The 18,444-nt window shown below is 42.5% G+C and overlaps 1 protein-coding gene across 1 annotated transcript in view; it reads left to right on the forward strand.

The window, feature by feature from the left end:
* LOC125008053 (dedicator of cytokinesis protein 2-like) overlaps positions 1-18,444 on the forward strand; it is an 81,748-nt gene that overhangs the window by 60,080 nt on the left and 3,224 nt on the right. Inside the window, exons 27-46 of the mRNA XM_047585074.1 lie at positions 6,164-6,259; positions 6,348-6,442; positions 7,217-7,295; positions 7,431-7,531; positions 7,815-7,873; positions 8,164-8,312; positions 9,026-9,111; positions 9,293-9,449; positions 11,078-11,118; positions 13,153-13,243; positions 14,139-14,249; positions 14,642-14,731; positions 15,395-15,499; positions 15,844-15,985; positions 16,276-16,357; positions 16,500-16,584; positions 16,950-17,036; positions 17,270-17,446; positions 17,918-18,001; positions 18,104-18,241. Of these exons, the coding sequence (XP_047441030.1) occupies positions 6,164-6,259; positions 6,348-6,442; positions 7,217-7,295; positions 7,431-7,531; positions 7,815-7,873; positions 8,164-8,312; positions 9,026-9,111; positions 9,293-9,449; positions 11,078-11,118; positions 13,153-13,243; positions 14,139-14,249; positions 14,642-14,731; positions 15,395-15,499; positions 15,844-15,985; positions 16,276-16,357; positions 16,500-16,584; positions 16,950-17,036; positions 17,270-17,446; positions 17,918-18,001; positions 18,104-18,241 (2,055 nt within the window). The remainder of the gene's footprint in view (positions 1-6,163; positions 6,260-6,347; positions 6,443-7,216; positions 7,296-7,430; positions 7,532-7,814; positions 7,874-8,163; positions 8,313-9,025; positions 9,112-9,292; positions 9,450-11,077; positions 11,119-13,152; positions 13,244-14,138; positions 14,250-14,641; positions 14,732-15,394; positions 15,500-15,843; positions 15,986-16,275; positions 16,358-16,499; positions 16,585-16,949; positions 17,037-17,269; positions 17,447-17,917; positions 18,002-18,103; positions 18,242-18,444) is intronic.

Below are 18,444 nucleotides of genomic sequence, written 5' to 3' on the forward strand. Positions count from 1 at the left end.
GCTGAGGATGACTCTGCTTTCTTTCCAGTTGCTAAACTAGATAGCAACCGGCTAAGCAAGATTAAACAGCACGGCATCAGGTTTTAATGATGCTTAATCATGAAAGCTTTTAAGCACGGTTAAATGATTTCCTCATTTGTCATGCGTCCGGACAGAACTTTTGGGTTTACATTTTCTGCTCCGGCATATGTTTAGTGTAGAAAAGGGTTTTGAATAGAGAGAGGGAGGAGAAGACGGTGGTGGTGATGGATGTGGCGATACCAGGTGACGCCAACATGAGATAAGTAACAAGGGCTGAAAGAGCAGCTGGAACGGATGTGGAAGGTTGAGGCGAGCGTGGTCCCCGGGGCAGTGACCCCCAAACTGGGAGAGTGGCTCCAACAGATCCCAGGAGCAACACCTGGAGCCTCAGTCCTAGGAACAGCTAAGATACTGCGCAGAACACTAAACTCCCAGGAGGAGCTGAGCTTGAGGAGGATGCAGATACCACCCTGTGAGGGAGAGAGGGACATTTTGTTTTTACACACACATATATATATAATTAAAAAAAAAAAAACTACATGACTGCCACTGAAGAGTTTAAAATATTTTAAAAACCTATGAGGTTGCTGTGTGTTCGCCCGTGGTCCCTGTACGCAGCGTCCACGTGAACGTCCCTCCTGACGTCACCCCCACCCCCACCCCCATCTGAAAATAACTGATGATGTATGCGCCACAGCAAAGTGGTTGACTCACCTTGTGTTGTGTTTCAATTGACCTCTGGTGGGACGAGCAAAGTGGTGCACGGCATGCGTGCGACAGTGTGAAAGTGTTTGTGCAAATTGCATAAGCTGCCGGGGCGCGGTGCGACGCATGGGGTCTCCAGGACGCACGCACATGTGCACAGGAACATGCGTGAGTCAGTTGTGATTTTGGAGCGGAAGATAAGATTAGGAGCACGTCAAGGAGGGATGGAGAAAAGGGAGATTACAGAGTGTGAAATGATCGGGGAGAAATGGGCAGCTAATCTCCCCTTTTTCAGCCTGTAAATATTTTATTTGATTGCCTGTAGTCTTCTCTTCTCTTCTCTTCTCTTCTCTTCTCTTCTCTTCTCTTCTCTTCTCTTCTCTTCTCTTCTCTTCTCTTCTCATTGCACTCTCTCCCTATGCATTCACTTCTCGATCAACAATTTGTACTTGACTTGTGAATGGGAGGCTGAGAACACATTGATCTGTTTTCTGAACAGTTAAAAGTCGTGCATGTTCACACACACACAAAGAAATGCTGCCGCCCGTGCATCCAGACAAACACCGTGTCCCACATCTTTCTCTTCCTCCGTAATGAAAAGAACACACAGCAACAACACCCTGACACACCTCCAATTACACCTCTGCGCAATCAATCTCCCTCTTTCATCCCCCCTTCGTCTTTTCACCTCAGCCCCCAGGTGTTTGGGGAAAAAAACGTGTGTGTGTGTGTGTGTGTGTTTGTGTGTGATAGACGGGGGTCAGAGATGAACACGTGTCTGGGGTGCTACAGTGAGCCGTGCTGCAGGCTTCCTGAGACTGTGTTCTTTAGATGTTCTATTTTAAAAAATGATGAAAAAAATCACAGTTGAGAGCGGGGTAATGACTTCCCACCAGGGGGAACGCCACAAAAGGAATGACAGAGGGCGAGAAAACGCGAAAAGGTGCAGGAGGAGAGCACACAGAGCTAAATGAAGTGCTGCGAAATGAAGAATTCAAAGCAGCTGATGTAATTGCGACTTAATAGTTGAGAATATACACACGTAGATGCCAAAACCATCAGTGTGTGCTTGGTGGATTACTTTGTTCCACGCTATGGATCAGCAGTTTAATCAATGCAATTTGGCACAGGGCAAAGTCATGGCTCAGTCATGGACCAGGCACTTCGTTGTTTATATGTAGGAATATCATCATGCTAAAAAATGCTACCTCACCCGTTCTCAGTCAAGAAATCACTTAAATAGGGCCTGGCTGACAAAGTGAAGTAGATGAAAAGATCCTGAAAAGCTAGACATCATCCCGAGATCCAGAGAAATTCAGGGACAAATGAGAAAGAAAGTCATTAATATTTATCGGTGCACAGTGAGAGTCATTATCCACAAATGGTGAAAACAACAAGAACAGTGGTGAACCTTCCCAGGAGTGGCTGGCCGACCAAAATTACCCCAAGAGCTCAGTGACGACTCATCCAAAAGGTCACAAAAGACCCACAACAACATGCAAAGAACTGCAGGCCTCACTAGCCTCAGTTAAGGTCAGTGTTCATGACTCCACCATAACAGAGAGATCGGGCAAAAATGGCCTCATGGCAGAGTTCAAGTCCAAAACCACTGCTGAGAAAAAAGAACATGAAGGCTCGTCTCACTCCTGCCAGAAAAAAATTCTTGATGATCCCCAAGACTTTTGAGAAAAAAAAAGAAAAGTGTGTCACATTACATCTGGCGTGAAAGTAACACTGCATTTCAGAAAAAGAACATCATCCCAACAGTAAAATCTGGTGGTGGTAGTGTGATGGTCTGGGGTTGTTTTACTGCCTCAGGACCTGGAAGACTTGCTGTGATAAATGGAACCATGAATTCAGCTGTGTACCAAAAAGTCCTGAAGGAGAATGTCTGGCCATCTGTTCGTGACCTCAAGCTGGAGAGAACTTGGGTTCTGCCGCAGGATAATGATCCATCTAGTCCACCTCTGAATGGCTGGAGACAAACTAAATGAAGACTTTGGAGTGGCCCAGGCAAAGTCCTGACTTGGAACCTACTGAGATGCTGTGGCATGACCTTAAAAAGGAGGTTCACGCTAAAGTGTGGCTGAGTTACAACAATTCTGCAAAGATGAGTGGAACAAAACTCCTCCAGAGTGCTGTGAAAGACTCACTGCAAGTTATCGCAAACGCTTGATTGCAGTTGTTGCTGCTAAGGGCGGTCCAACCAGTTATTAGGTTTAGGGGGCAATCACCTTTTCACACGGGGCCATGTAGGTTTGGATTTTTATTTCCCTTAATAACAAGAACCTCATATAAAAACTGCATTTTGGGTTTACTTGTGTTATGTTTGACTCATATTTAAATTAGTTTGATGATCTGAAACATTTAAGTGTGAGAAACATGGGAGAAAAACGAAGAATTCAGTAAGAAGGCCAAGACATTTTCCTGTCACTGTATTTAAATGGATAAGGAATACTATTGGGAAGCTATAGAATGATGCTGAAAACCAAAAGGAAAAAAAGAAATGGGCCTGCCCTTTAATAGACAGCTTTTATGGTTCTGACAGTGGCAAGGCTTTAAATTAATTTCATATCATGCAGGTGTTTTTTCAGGCAGCTGTCATTTTGAAGCATCTCGGAAATTACAGCTGTTAATAGATTATAAATTAGAGTGGCCAGAGTGAGAGGATGGATAGATGGATGGATGGGGAAACAGGGGAGGGAAAGTGAAGCAGGGAGGAGGGAAGGAGAGAAATCCCAAACCTCGCCAGCATCTGTGTCCTGTTTTGTCAGTAATCTCTTTACTGTTGTGTAAGGCTTTTGCCTCAACAAACCCTGAGCTCTCCCTCTCCCTCTCCCTCGCTCACTCTCTACCTCTCATCCACACTGTGGAAGCAGTTTTATTAATATACACAAGCCAGATGCAACTACCATATGCCTTTGCATGGCATGCAATGTGTTGATGAAACACATTTATATTTTGAGGAGACAAACAGCTGATGGTTGGATTTTTGGCCCTTAGAGCATTCCTGTTGTTTCAGTGGTGTTAAAGGAGATTGAGAGCACTGGTCCTCTGAGAACACCAATTACAGTGAAGTAGGGCAATATTACACGTGACCTACGCTTCCAGCCAGAGGGTACTGAGCTATAGAGTATTTTGTGTGTGCCTGTGTGTGTTCTTAATCCTATTACAGATCAGTTGCTGCATGCGGGCAAAGAAGGAAAACAGAAAAAAAAAAAGTTAATTGCGCTGCCTGGTACCGTCTGTTGATATCAGCACACCGGTGGATTTTCCATACTCAACTTTACTTTCAGCAACAGGAGCTAGTAAAATGAAACATGTTCATTCTGTCCCTAAATCATCCCTTAAAAACGAACTCTTTCTTCCAGTACTTATAAAATCTGTCTCCAGGAACCTTTATAGGGGGAGGGGGGCGTGAGATTAAAGAAGGGAGTGTGCTGACGGGGTCTCTGGTGTCACTTCACTGCAGAAAGAAAGTTGGGCGGGAGGTGGGGGTGATTACGAGTGGAGCTCAAACGTGCAGAACATAGAGTACTCAAACACAGTCACCGACGTGTGGATATAATCGAACACCAGACCGAGAGGGTATCTTTTCCCATCAAGCCCGAACACACGCCCTGCTCATTTTGATCAGATAAAAGCTGTCACCACGTTACTTGTTATTCATCTTTCATCACCAATTAGTCATCCATCATCCTTCGTCTCTGTCTCGTGTTTTCCCTTTTCCTGCCACCAACCGCGGATGCCAACCTCGCGCAAATCCCGGACACAGAATTGTTCCTTTTCTGTGTTTCTTTAGCAGATACATGAACCTTGTGTAGGCTACAACAATGGAGGTTCAGAAATCATTAATCTAGGAGAACAAAACAGACAAAGGCGTGAAGCGAGGCACACTGGTCCACACTGGACATTGTTAACACAATGCCTCATTGTTTAATAGGCAATATAGAAAATGGACAGAGAGAAATGACAAAAGAAAGGAGTCAATTTATATTTTGCAGTTCACTTTTTTATTTTAAATGTGTTGTCAGTTTACATTTTCTATTATTGGTTCTCAATAGACGATTTAATAGACTAGAGAGAATATGCTGTACTGTAATAAGGAGAGGAACGTTCACACAGCAAAGTGACTGAGACAGCAACGTACAGTTGATGTAGTAGGGACCTGATTAGTCATGTCAACTTTCTTTGGAATGACTTTATGTGGAATGTACGCAAGGTTCTTCAGGTCATCACATTATTGCAGCTCGTCCTTTTTTTTTTTTTGGCTGTTTTCTTCACCTTCTTTGACCACTGGCCCTCTCATCTTCTGGTTATGGACAGATTTACACTTGATTTTTCAAAAATATCGTTCTTTAATCCCGCCCAGAGTGTTTTTCTCTGCATAAGTAGTTTTTCACACAAATTTAAAACTTAAAACTTTTTTAAAACTTTTTTAATATATTTATTTTTTGGCTTTCCTCTTTCATGTCTCTCATGCCTGTCTTATTTTCATAGTCATGAAGCGTTGTTTGCTCCTTCTTCCACCTCCCGTGTCTCTCCTGACTCGCTTTCATCTTCTATCTCTAATACTTCTTATTACTAGTCTCTTTGTGTGTGTGCTTTTGTGTACTCACCGTGGGCCGTATTCATAGTTAAGGACACATAATTAGGAGGCAATCTCTCATTAAAAACTAAACACTATAAAAACGATAGAAGACAAAATGACAGGGACATTTATATCTTCTATTTGCACTTTTGTGCAGGTTTTAAAACTGAACAAATGCTCCATTATCCCATCATGGAACCAACTATAAGTCACCTTTTTTTTGTATTTTGTTTTTTGATCAACCAAACTGGGAGTTGAAGTTGTCTCATGAATGCAAAAATGTTTTCCCTCCTGTTCTTTTCTAAAGAACTTTAAATCAAATGAAATCTGTTTTGGAAAAAAAAAATCTTTTATATTTCTGAAAGCATCTTTTTTTATTGTTGTGATTGAGCAAGTCATTCCTTTCAATTCAGAGCTTCTTGTAAACTTTATAACTAGAGAACATAATATGAAAACCGAAAAGGTTATGTTTCTAATAATTGTGCTTATTTTCGAATACCATTGTGGGAATTACTTGTGGACCCACACGGCATAAAAAGAAGAAAGAACTGATCTTTTTTGTTGTTGTTGTTGTTGCTGCTTTGGGCACCAGCCTATTAGCTGCATGTGATACCTGCGATGCTGTTTGGACTGGTATTGTGATTGTGTAAATGACTGGTCCGAGGGTTTCCTTGAAATTCTCTTTAGCCAGCTTTAGGCTGAGCAGCAACAAATTACTATAAGAGGCTTAAAATGGCTTTAGATGTATAGCACTCTGTTAAGCTGCACACTGCCCAAAAAGTAACGATGCATTCTTTCCCTTCTCTCCCTTTCTCTTTCACACACACTCAAACTTTCCCTTTGTAGTCTCGCGTTGTGGCCTGCATGACAGCCATCCTCAGTCAGATGCATGATCGCCACTATGTTCGGTACATAGAAACCTTCACCAACCGGGATCTCGTCGTAAGTACTCACACAAATGCTTGCAGATGTCTGTATTGCATGAAGATATAGTTTCCTTAAAAAAACATCCTTTGTTCTTCGACTGCAGGACTTCCTGATGGAGTCCTTCCTACTTTTCAAGGACCTGATTGGGAAACATGTGTATCCCTCTGACTGGATGGCTATGATCATGGTACAGAACAGGTACAGTGTTATATGCAGGAAGATGAATGGAGAACAAAGGTTTGAACACTTACATGCTGCTCCGGTATGACCGGCTATTGGCTCCATGAGGCTTTTCAGAAGATTGTTACCATCCAATCATGATCATCCGATCAGACCATATTTAGAGGACTGCGACATAGTAAAGCTGGGATCAAGGCTGCAATGATGAAAACGGTTGATGTGACAAATACGTCTGTGTGTGAGAGCTCATGGGGTGAAAGTTATCGTTTTTTTTTTTTTTTTTATGTATGTCAGGGGGATGCTAAAGCTGTGAAAAGGACAGCTTGATAAAGAGATATGCAGATATGCGTAGAGAAAGAGGGGAATGAGAGTGGATGGCATTTGGCTCGGGATAATGATGATAGATAGGCGGCGTTGGAGCAGAGAGAGTGGGAACAGTTTGCTACTTAACTTCAGAAATGCATCAAGTCATATTTCACTGATACACCTGCACGCGGTGTTAAGTTCCTATCATGATCAATCACTTTGACATCAGGTTTGAATCTGAAGTAATATTACAGACTCTGTGGGCTAGAGTAGCTGTCAGAGCTCTTTGGTGAAGAACAAATAGGTTATATTTGTAATCACTGACAGATTTCCTTTTTTGTTATTCGTAGGAAATGTTTTTCTCCTATGATTTTTTTTTTTTGTAACTGATTAGTAATTCAGCGCCAATCGAGAAGCATCACGTGAAAGTTTGTGACCATTTCACTTGATGTAGTGATAACCTATGTGCTTATCTCCGTTCATTAGGGTGTTCCTAAGAGCCATCAATACATACGCTCACACAATGAACCAAAAGTTCCTCAACAACGATGACTTTGAAGTACAGGTAAGAGTTTTTGTCATTTCAAAGCTTTTGCTTTAAATTGACAACATCTTTTTTTTTTTTTTTTTAAATAACTGTGGCTCTAAAATTTCTTTCTCCTCATATCCTCTCCCTCCCTCGCTCTACCTCCCTGTCTAGTTGTGGAATAACTACTTCCACTTGGCGGTGGCTTTTATTACCCAGGAGTCTCTGCAGCTTCAGCATTTCTCACCAACCAAGAGGAGCAAGATTCTGGCCAAGTGAGAGAAGAGACATTTCATTTCCTTATTTACCTCCCTTACTCTCCCTGCACTAATGAAACACTCAGTGATTTGTGATCTGTTTTGGAGTCTGCATTTGCTGTTTACACTCCCGCCACCTTTTAAAGCCCTGTGTTACCTGGAGGCAGACATTCAATTTAATTCATGTTAGGGCAGAGTAGTGTACGGCTACCTTTCCCATTGGGTTGTTTTGTTTCTGAAGCTTAAATGGATTAAGACATTCTTCGTGGAGGCTGATTTTGTTGTGTCTGTCTTCTTTAAGATATGGAGATATGAGAAGTCTCATTGGCTTTGCTATACGTGACATCTGGTACAGACTAGGTAAGGAAATATCTAACTCCTCCTCCTAACTTCAATACATGGCACAAGCAGGACACTGTGTTTCCTCATTCCTCATTCCCATTCTGAAAAGGTTGACATAATCAGCACCGTTCCGCACGCTGTTGACATCAATTTATATATTCACTGGTTGTCAGAGAAAGTATAGAAAATGTCTGTGGAGCTACCTGAGGGTAAATGAATGCAGATGGAGAACATGGAGAGTCAAATATGAGTCTACCTGTGCCTTTTACGTAGATTTGTATGTAAGTATGTATCTCCGTGTCTTCCAGGCAGCCATAAGATCTTTTTCATCCCTGGCATGGTGGGTCCCATCCTGGAGATGACATTGATCCCTGAGGAGGAGCTGAGGAGGGCCACTATTCCTATCTTCTTTGACATGATCTCCTGTGAACACGCCCAGTTTGGAAACTTCCACAAGGTAGATACACACACACACATAGACTAGGGATGGGCATTGTTAACCGGTGCTTATAAAGAACTGGTTTCAACTGGTTCAATTCATCGATATCATTAGCCTTCATGCTAATCGATTCCCCTTATCAATACAGAATACAGTATATCAATGCAATTTATGCAGCACTGTAATGTCAAGCAAGGGCGGCAGCGTCACCAACATAACATGCATTTATTGACGACGCACACATTAAGTACCGAGAGTATCTACTTTTTCTAGACCAAAAATTCAGAGGAGGAATTGATAAGGGAATCAATAAAGAATGGATCGATAAGCAGAATCGATAATGGCATCGATATCATTAAAATCCGATGCCCATCAATACACAGGACTATGTCTGAGATGATCATCCAGGTTTTTGGATACATATACATACACATATACTGTAAAACACATAAAAGAAGGTGACATATCACATTTACATATGTGGATGTGTGCAATTTAAAAACAAAAACAAAACACTTGCACACACTATAATCACACTCATGCAGAAACACTGACACTTACTGTTCTCCTGCATTGATTTCCTGTGACGCTGCACACAAAAGTAACAGAGATACCTTAATTATTCCTGCATAATTGATTCCTTTTCTGTTGCTACTCTCGTTTGCTCCTTCATCTCCCCGTTGTCCTCTTCTTTGCTTTCTGCCAACCTCTGTCTCTATTCTCTCCTGCAGTTTGAGAATGAGATCATCCTGAAGCTGGATCACGAGGTGGAGGGCGGAGGAGGAGATGAGCAATACATGCAGCTGCTGGAGACCATGTATGCCCAAATGTTACAATATGCTAACTTATAACACCTCACAGAAATGCTTAAAATTAATATACATGGTGCTTACTTGACTGTATTATGTAGTCGGTGAATAACTTGGAGTGAATTACTGAAAAACAAGCAGTCCTCTCAGGCGTCTCTGATGATAGGCTTGTGGATGCTTTTCTGCCAGCTTGCTGGACTGTGCTGCAGAGAAACCCACTCTGAGGCCACAGGTGCAGCACTTTGTCTCCTTAGTGAAGGGACTCCTCATCCGTCTCCTTGACTACCGCACCGTGATGAGCGATGACAGCCGCAACAACCGCATGAGCTGCACTGTAAATCTCCTGGTAAGTGCAGCCTTGCTTTTGAGTATTGTGGGTATAATAATGTCAAAGGGTAGTAACCAGTGGAGGTAGGGGACTGGAACTTTACCGAATAGTTGTGAGCCTTTTAAGAATTCCATGATTTTTTTTGTTGTCCTCATGTTTCACTGAGGACAGATATATATCAAGTCAAAGGCTAATGTCTCATAATGTGACTAGTATGTGAGTTTTCTCCATCTAGATCTCAGTCAGGAACCTCATCTTCACCAAACGAGTCTAAACAAATGATGTTATTTTATTGTATATATTAGTTATGAAACACCAATTATGTGTCTGTCTCCCATGCCAAGGTCATTCTATTTTTTCTCCACGTTTAATTTATGTACAGATTGATCTAAAGGAAAAGGATCTGGCTTTGTGTCTGGTCTCCAACTGTTTGCAGTGGGTTGCATCAGTTCCTGTCTGTTCCACATCCTCTCAATTGTGCCATACCCCAATCAGATTCTTCCCCAGGGTGTTCTGTTTAGTAAGAGGTTCTATCTACCAACCACATGACTGTCTCTAGAGCAGATTACATGGCAGAGTTCCTCCTCTTAGCTCGGTCTTCATCTTGCTTGGAAGATTCATCTTTTAAAGAAAAAAAAACAAACTTTTCTGATATGCTGGCACACTGCAGAGGTGTGTAGCTCGAAGCCCGTTGCAGATGCCCATTAGCTATTCTTTTTTAGTTGTTTGGCCAGCTGAAATAAATCTTTCTGCAGGCTAGCAGGCACCAGTGCACTCTCCTATCCACCCCTCCCCTGGCAAACTTGCACATAATCACATGCATATCTGTTGTGCTTCCTTGAGCAGATGCATTTTCGACAAATAAGCTTGTGCATATTCAAATATACACACCACTCAGCCTACTGTGGCCTCTGCTAACCTCCACTTAAATTCCTTCCAGTACAACATTGTCTGTCCAAGTTCAGTTTCAGCTGCTCTCAGGGGTCTAGTTTTTTGACTTTAAACTCATTCCACTTTGTGCATTTTGTCAGTTCTGAAAGATACATTGAAAAAGATGCTGAGGTTGCACTGTTTCTTGTGTTGTTGGACAGATTGTCTGCAAATCAAACCATTAGATCTTCCTCTTGATGTCTTGGTAGGAAGCCTACAGCTATGTAGACTGCATCAGTGGAACCGGTGCAAGTTGAAACTGAAAAATAAAACATAAATATGCATGCAGTATGCGTTTTGCTTCAGTTTTCACTATAATTAAGTATTTTTTTCTTCCCAGTTTGCGATTGTGTGTGTGTGTGTGTGTGTGTGTGTGTGCTGGTGATGGGAGGTGGGATTACGTCAATTTGTTCCACTCCTCTGTTCTCTGTAGATGTCATTAAACTTCATTAAACTGGGACTTTGGCTGTGTGTGTGATGTGTGGGAGCGTGCGCACAGCCGCACACGCATTTTTATTATTTTTTTTTAGGAAACTGCACAATCAGACGTATACAGGGAAGCACACAACGAACACATCCAGCCATTTGGACAAACGCATAAATACAAAATGACACGCTTACAGTCACTTGAGTGTTCTTTCTCTGCTACGCACACACACACACACACTGCATACAGTAACGCAACTAACTCGACCTCTGATTTCCTTTTTTTGCAGAACTTTTACAAGGACATCAATCGTGAGGGGATGTACATCAGGTATCCACATGCTGAATTTGACATGTTGAGATGCCACATGTCTGTGTGTGCGTGCGTGTGTGTGTCTGTGTGTGTGTGTGTGTGTGTGTGTGTGCGCGTCGCTCTATAATCTGACATGGGATTATATGAGTTCCACTGAATTAATGTCAAAATCCACAGGATCAGCCCTCGGTCTGACTGGAGGGAGAGCAGAGAGACACGATGAGCACGAGGGAGGGAGAGGTGGAGAGACACAGAAATAGAGAGAGAGAGAGAGAGAGAGATAGGAGAAGAAGCTGTCAGGTCTCTCGGTGAATTTCCGGCTATGGCTTTTAGACATATTAGTTATCTGTAATTGTGAATGTAAGGTCAAGTCAGACGTTGATCGGCTGCCTCTGTGAACTCTGTGGAGAATATAGTGCCATTTGGCCTGTTAGCTAGTCATTGTTAGCCATCCAACATCATCATGTGAATATATATTTAAAACATACAAACTAAGAGTAAGAGTATAAAACTAAGAGTCAGTGTATGAATTGATGCCTAGATGATAAATATGTTTTAATAAACCTAAGAAGACATAATGTGGGGACACTGATACAGAATTCTCTTTCTGCCGCTGCCCACAACCAAAACACAACTTTGGCCGTACATAAAAAAAAAAGTCAGCATTCACAATCGTGCACAACTTTGCATCATCGTAACAGAAACCGGCAGCATCCCACAATGTGGCACTGACTCGATTTCTTTTGGCCTCTTCAGTCTTGACTCCAAATTGTCTTCGGATACAGTCATTTGGAATCACTTCAAAGGAAACCTGCTGTGTCTCAGTTGCGTGCTATTGTATAAATCATTGTGCTAACGTACAAATCAATACAGTTTGCCGTTATTTGCGGCTACATTGTCAGATGTTGCTCAAGTTTTAAAATGAAATAGTCTGTTTCTTCAAATGACTTTACTTCTAACAGCTGCTGCCACATCCTTTTCCTTTGTTATAGGACAGGATTGTACCTGTAAGCATCCCTGTGTTGCACTAGTTTGTGTACTCATAATAATAATTTGTGACTTTTTTTTAATGCAAATGCACCAAAGTACATGCTCAAACCCAGAATAGCAGAATAAGTATGTATCATGGAATTGGGTCACTGCTTATGTCGTGCCCATTCAAGGTGAAGGGCAGTAGATTCAGCAGTCACGGACCACGAACCAGCCATGAAACTCAATTAGGGGGCAACATGAGATCGATTTCAAATGAAAAGATGAATTTTGCAAGCTTAATTGGTTTGCACATCTGGAGCGCCGAGAAGAATGAAAAGCTGCGGCTTGCTAAATTTGGCTCAGGAAAACCATGTCTGTGGAGAATGGCTGGTCTGGGCAGAAAGGAGGATGACAGAAGTGTGAGAGGGGAGGAGAGCGAGGAAGAACGGGACGTCGGCCCGAACGCCGAAGTGAAAATAAACAACAGCTAGGGATTAGTGAAAGGAAGAAAAAAAAAGTAGATGTAACTCGTGATTGACTGATTTAGAACAAGCAAGAATAAATCTCCACCCAGATAATTCGTTAAGCTAAAGGTGATAAGAAATAAATAGGAGATGAGACACCATCAGCATTTAGGCAGAGAGATGGAACAACTGACCTGAGAACAGTTAATTTAAAGGCATCCACTGCTTTTATTCCTTATCAGTGGTGCCTTAGTGACCGAGTTCAGCCTCTGGCCATGTTAAAAAAAAATATCTCCAGTCAGAAGGATATATATGCAACATAGGGATCAACATTAAAAGTTGTAGATGGGGACGAGTAGTCCTCAAGGTGCAGAGTGTTCCCAAATTTCTCTTTGCAAGGCTTATAAAAGATAATTGGGGCTACAAACATCTGTCAGAGCATTAAAAGACATGTGTTGTGCTTTTGTTATTTTCCCTTATATGTGTATGCGCGTTACAATCAGTGCTCTGTCTGCATGGCTTCAGGTTGCCCAACAGTGGCATCTAGTGGAGTAACAATTTAGTTGCTTGTGAATCTTCAGTGATCATGACCATGTCGGTGCTTGCGTGTGTCCAGATACCTTTACAAGCTGAGAGACCTTCACCTGGAGGGTGAAAACTACACGGAGGCAGCCTACACGCTGCTGCTGCACTCTCGTTTGCTCAAGGTAGGGCAAACACACACACTCACACACACACACACACACACACACACACACACACACACACACACACACACACACACACACACACACACACACACATAAAGACGTGTTTGCTTTTTAATGCTGGGCCCAATGGCTCGGATGTTGCTCCGTGTAATCACTTCACTCCGCCCGCCACAAATGAGACAGTTTTTTAGTAGCTGATAAATGGTTGCTATGTCGCTGGCCTCCAAATGATGAAGCTCCGGGGTTAGTTTAAGGTATGGCATCGGCCACTGACGCTGCATCACTATGGTGATTGATGCAGTGCACTTGCACAGCGAGTGTGTGTTTGAGGGAGAGGATGTGTCTGAGTCTGACCTCTTTTGTCTCTTCATCTCTTTTATGGGACGCATAGATCCACGCGGGGAGGGACAGAGGAGCAGGGGCACCTCTCACTCGGTTTCTCCTCCTCCCGCTGTCTAGCGTCGTTACAATAAAGCAGTTGAACTCATAATGTGTAATGTTTACTACAATCCCCGTTTATATGTAATATCCACCTCCTGTCATTTCTGTTTAACACACATCATGCTTCAATATTCTTCCCCTCTATCTCAAGCAGATTAGACACTTTGGGAAAGATTTGGTTTCTAAATAAATTTCTGTGTGTCGGTGAAATATTGTCTCATGAATAGAATTAATGAGCAGTGTTTGCAGCTATAAACTAGTATTGATTTACAGGGGCAAAGAAACTCAGAGCTTTTCTCTTGCTTTGTAATGGTGATGCATTGGACATAACAATTCAGACTTAGTCCTGACTGCAGTTTTGTTTTCATTTCAGTGGTATGATATATTTTCACAAATATCTCACACTTTTTGTGTTCCTTACGTCTGTCTTCACTCCTGTCTCCGCCCCCAGTGGTCGGATGACATGTGTAGCCCCCAGTTCGAGTTCCACGGCTCCCAAACCCAGCGGCAGCTCAAAGAGACACTCTACGACACCATCATCGACTACTTCGACAAGGGCAAGGTCGGTGTTATTGTAGACCCTGTCGTCATCACGTTTTCACAACGGAGAAAGCATTTGGAATTTTCCTTGCAAAACAGCTAAAAGTTTTCTGTCGCTACTGAACTCTCCTGCGTCATATCTCCAGTATCTGCACTCATGCAGTCATTTTCTCTGTGCAGTACGCTGGTATCACTTTCATTTTGCATTCCTCAAGAGTGCTTCATGTTCTCTGAAGCAGAGATGCAGACTTCCCTGAGCTCTGTGGAGACCTGGAAGCGGAGATTTTTATGAGATGAATCCCTAGTGCAACAGCTGCTGCTGAGTTATTAACAGATGGTGTAATGAAGGGCACTGTTTTTTTTTTCTTTTTTTCTTTTTTCTTGGTGTGTGTGTGTTTTTGTGCCTGTGTTTAGATGTGGGAAGAGGCCATCACGCTGTGTAAGGAACTGGCAGAACAGTACGAGAACGAGATCTTTGACTACGAGTTACTCAGCAAGAGACTGGTAAGACATTACAATCTCCAAACCTTCATATCTTCTGTGCATCCTCCCTGAGCCCTCTTCTGTGAATTCTATCTCTGAATGTTCTATGTTCACTTGCAGCATTTAAATGTCGTAACCTCAGAACATAATCTTCCCAATAAGCAGCTATCTTCACATTTACAGCGATTCCGCTTTCATCCGTGTTTAATACTTACTTGACACTTCAAATGAGACTTGATAATTACCATATGACCCCGAACGAGGGATTCAGCCTCGTCAACCTTCAGCTGCCTCAAACCCTTCCTAACCCTTCTCAGTCCGAACTTGTGATTTAGCACCATCTTCTCCTCCGTCTCCCCTTCGCTTTACTCCTCTCCTCTCTTCAGAGAATTACACTTTTCCAAACAATGGAAACATCTCTCTCTTCCTCTCTGTGTCTCTCTCTCTATATATGTCTGCAGCAGTGGCTCTCTCAGCTAATCCTAAATTTATGTGGTTACATAAACGACAGACATTGCCCTTGGATGGCGTGCACTTTTTTTTTTCTCTACATCTATCATCCTCGCAGGCCAAGCGTTTTGCTGAGGGTAGCATTGACATTGGCACGAGCTGATAAAGCTGCCCCGGCTACACACATTGCACATCTGAAACACATCCTCTGTTCCTCACTTTGTCTCTCTGCAGGAGAAACAAGCCAAGTTCTACGAGAATATTATGAAGATCCTGAGGCCGAAACCAGACTACTTCGCAGTGGGCTACTATGGACAGGGCTACCCTCCGTTCCTCAGGGTTTGTCACCGTTAAAACGTGATTTATTGTATTTATTCAGATTTTTGCCTCGAAGAATATTAGCACTTTAATAACAATGACTCCTGTCCTAGTGCAAAAGGGTCAAAAAACAAACGTGGCCCATTATTGTCCCCAGAGCTTTACGATTGCAGAGATTTACGATTTTCAGGGAGGGGAGGGCGGGCAGTGAAAATAGTGATTTGTGCAAAGGTTTGTACTTTTGAGAAGGAATTGCCACGTCTGCTAGCCCAGATGGATTATCTGATTTAAGGCAGTCAATGTAAATGAAAAAAAAAAAATACATATTAGGATTATCAACCCCAGTTCATTTCCCCTGGCTTTAGAACAAGGTGTTTATCCACCGTGGAAAGGAGTATGAGCGCAGAGAGGATTTCCAGAACCAGCTGATGAGCCAGTTCCCCAGCTCTGTGCGCCTCAACACGACCACCATGCCAGGAGACGATATCATGAGCTCTCCACTTCAGTGTATCCTTCAGGCAGCGTGACAAAAGCATAAATCTACCCAGAGACACGATAAAACTTTAGCCGAACATCGTATTTGTTGTATTATTCAGTTATCCACTTTCAGTCAGTTTTGGTCTCTCGTTTTAATTTTGGTGTTATTTTGTCGTGTCTTTTGGTACACCTTTATGTATCAGATTCTAGCACCAGAGCTGATAGTACAAACCATCAGTTTGTACTCCCTAACATAGGGATAGTGAGACACTGTCTATCATGTAGCGACACATTTGTTTTTCCTGAGCGTCCTGATGCAGATATCCAGTGTTTTACAGTGCAGCCAGTCCTCGAGATCCCTCCTCGCCTGAAGAACAAACCTGTTCCGGACCAGATCATCAAGTCAGTGCTGTTTAATGACATACTTTCACAAAGTAAAATGTGTAAAATGATACGATAACACTGAAAATATATGTGTATTTCTGTCTATATATCCACATGTTCCTCTCTTGTTATATACTTAATTTCTTTGCTTGACACGCAGCTTTTACAAGTCCAACTACGTGCAGCGTTTTCACTATTCCAGACCTGTGAGGAAAGGACCTGTGGACCCCAACAACGAGTTTGCTGTGAGTTGCTTTAAAATGAAAAAAAATATATATATTGAGAGCCACGGGAGCCATGTAAGGGTTTCGAATGCTGTATTCTTGCCTTACTATCACTCAGAAAAGATGAGTTCCTGTTCTATTAAAGGATTTTACTCAACAGCAAGGTGTAATACAAGTCTGTGATAAGATGCCAGCTTTTGTTTTCAAGGTTTCAGATGAGATGCAGCATCAGCTTTGGGTATTACTGTGGTCTATGATTGGATTAAATCAGACTGTGTCTGATAGGAGGATATCAGGTTATGAGGGTTCTTGAGTGGCAAAAATGTATCTCATAGCTTTAGTATTTCTTTTCTCATTTCCACCTATTTTTTTTTTTTTTGTTTTAGTCCATGTGGATTGAACGTACAACCTTCACCACTGTGTATAAGCTGCCCGGGATCCTGCGCTGGTTTGAGGCGACTGACATGAAACATGTAAGTCCGTGTGGGTGTGATTTTACGCCATGTTTGAATTGTGTGTTTACTGTGAGATGCTGTCTCCAGTGTAGTGTCCCCCGTCACTGATTGAGTTCCTTTTCATTCTCACTGTTATTAAATTTTTCATTTGACACCTCCTACACCTCGCTCTGAGAGCCACCCATCGTTACTCCCTTACATCCCTTGCCTCCTCCTTCATTTGCCTCTCCTCCTTCCACCCCCTTCTCCAGACTACCCTGTCTCCACTGGAGAATGCCATAGAGACCATGGAGTCCACAAATGACAAGATTCTCACCATGATTAACCAGTACCAAGCCGACTGGAGCCTTCCCATCAACCCCCTCTCAATGCTGCTCAACGGCATCGTGGACCCGGCTGTTATGGGCGGCTTTGCCAAGTATGAAAAGGTATGACTTTCAAAACGTATCTAGAGTATAAAACATGCTCTGATCTGTTGCCCCACACAAATGTGAGATTAATGAAAGCTCCATCTGAGTTTTGAGATCATGTACGGTTGCAAATGCTATCTGTTATAACGTGTTGTTTTCATAAACAACACGTTAAAAGACTTTTAATGGACAAGGACAAATAATCAACCAATTGAGTAAGTCCTTAAAAACTTAGCCGAACTCTAGAGACTGCATCACTCATGGTTTATAATAAAATGACTTCAGCATCACCTCCTAAAGCTCTGAACACGATCATAGTCAAATCTGCAAAAACGAGATTTCATCATTGCTCTTAATGTTAGTGGCGATCTCCCTAAAACAACACCGAGTGTTGTTATATTCATATAAAGTCGGTTACTGATAATACAAACGGGGAAACTGTAAAACCGCGATTCGTTAAATACGTCTTAAGTGTTTCTTCTGTTTCAGGCGTTCTTTACTGACGAGTACACTCAGCAGCACCCGGACGACAGAGACAAACTCATGCGGCTCAAGGACCTCATCGCATGGCAGGTATAGAACATGTTAAAACCTGATGATATTCTCCAACACATGTCCACATTGCAGTACATCACATGTTGATGCGTAACCTGTTTTTTTTTTTTGTCTTTGTAGATCCCCTTACTTGGCGGGGGAATCGCCCTCCACGGGAAGAGAGTGACAGATGACCTGCGTCCTTTCCATGAGCGCATGGAGGAGTGCTTCAAACAGCTGAAGAAGAAGGTGGAGAAGGAGTACGGAGTGAGAGAGCTGGTAAGAACTCTGGGGGGGATTAAAAAGAAAAGATGAGAGATGGACAGGAGAGAAAACATAGAGAAACGCAGTGTTTGCACTATAAAAACATTGAACTCTTTGCAAGGCTGGACACCGAGTAGAGCTGCACTAATTAAGCTGCAAATTACCTGACCCAGCCGAATTTAAAGATCAAAGCACTTCCAAAGCCCCCTGAGTAGTGT

The sequence above is a fragment of the Mugil cephalus genome, chromosome 5, assembly GCF_022458985.1.
Source record: "Mugil cephalus isolate CIBA_MC_2020 chromosome 5, CIBA_Mcephalus_1.1, whole genome shotgun sequence".
Taxonomy (NCBI): domain Eukaryota; kingdom Metazoa; phylum Chordata; class Actinopteri; order Mugiliformes; family Mugilidae; genus Mugil; species Mugil cephalus.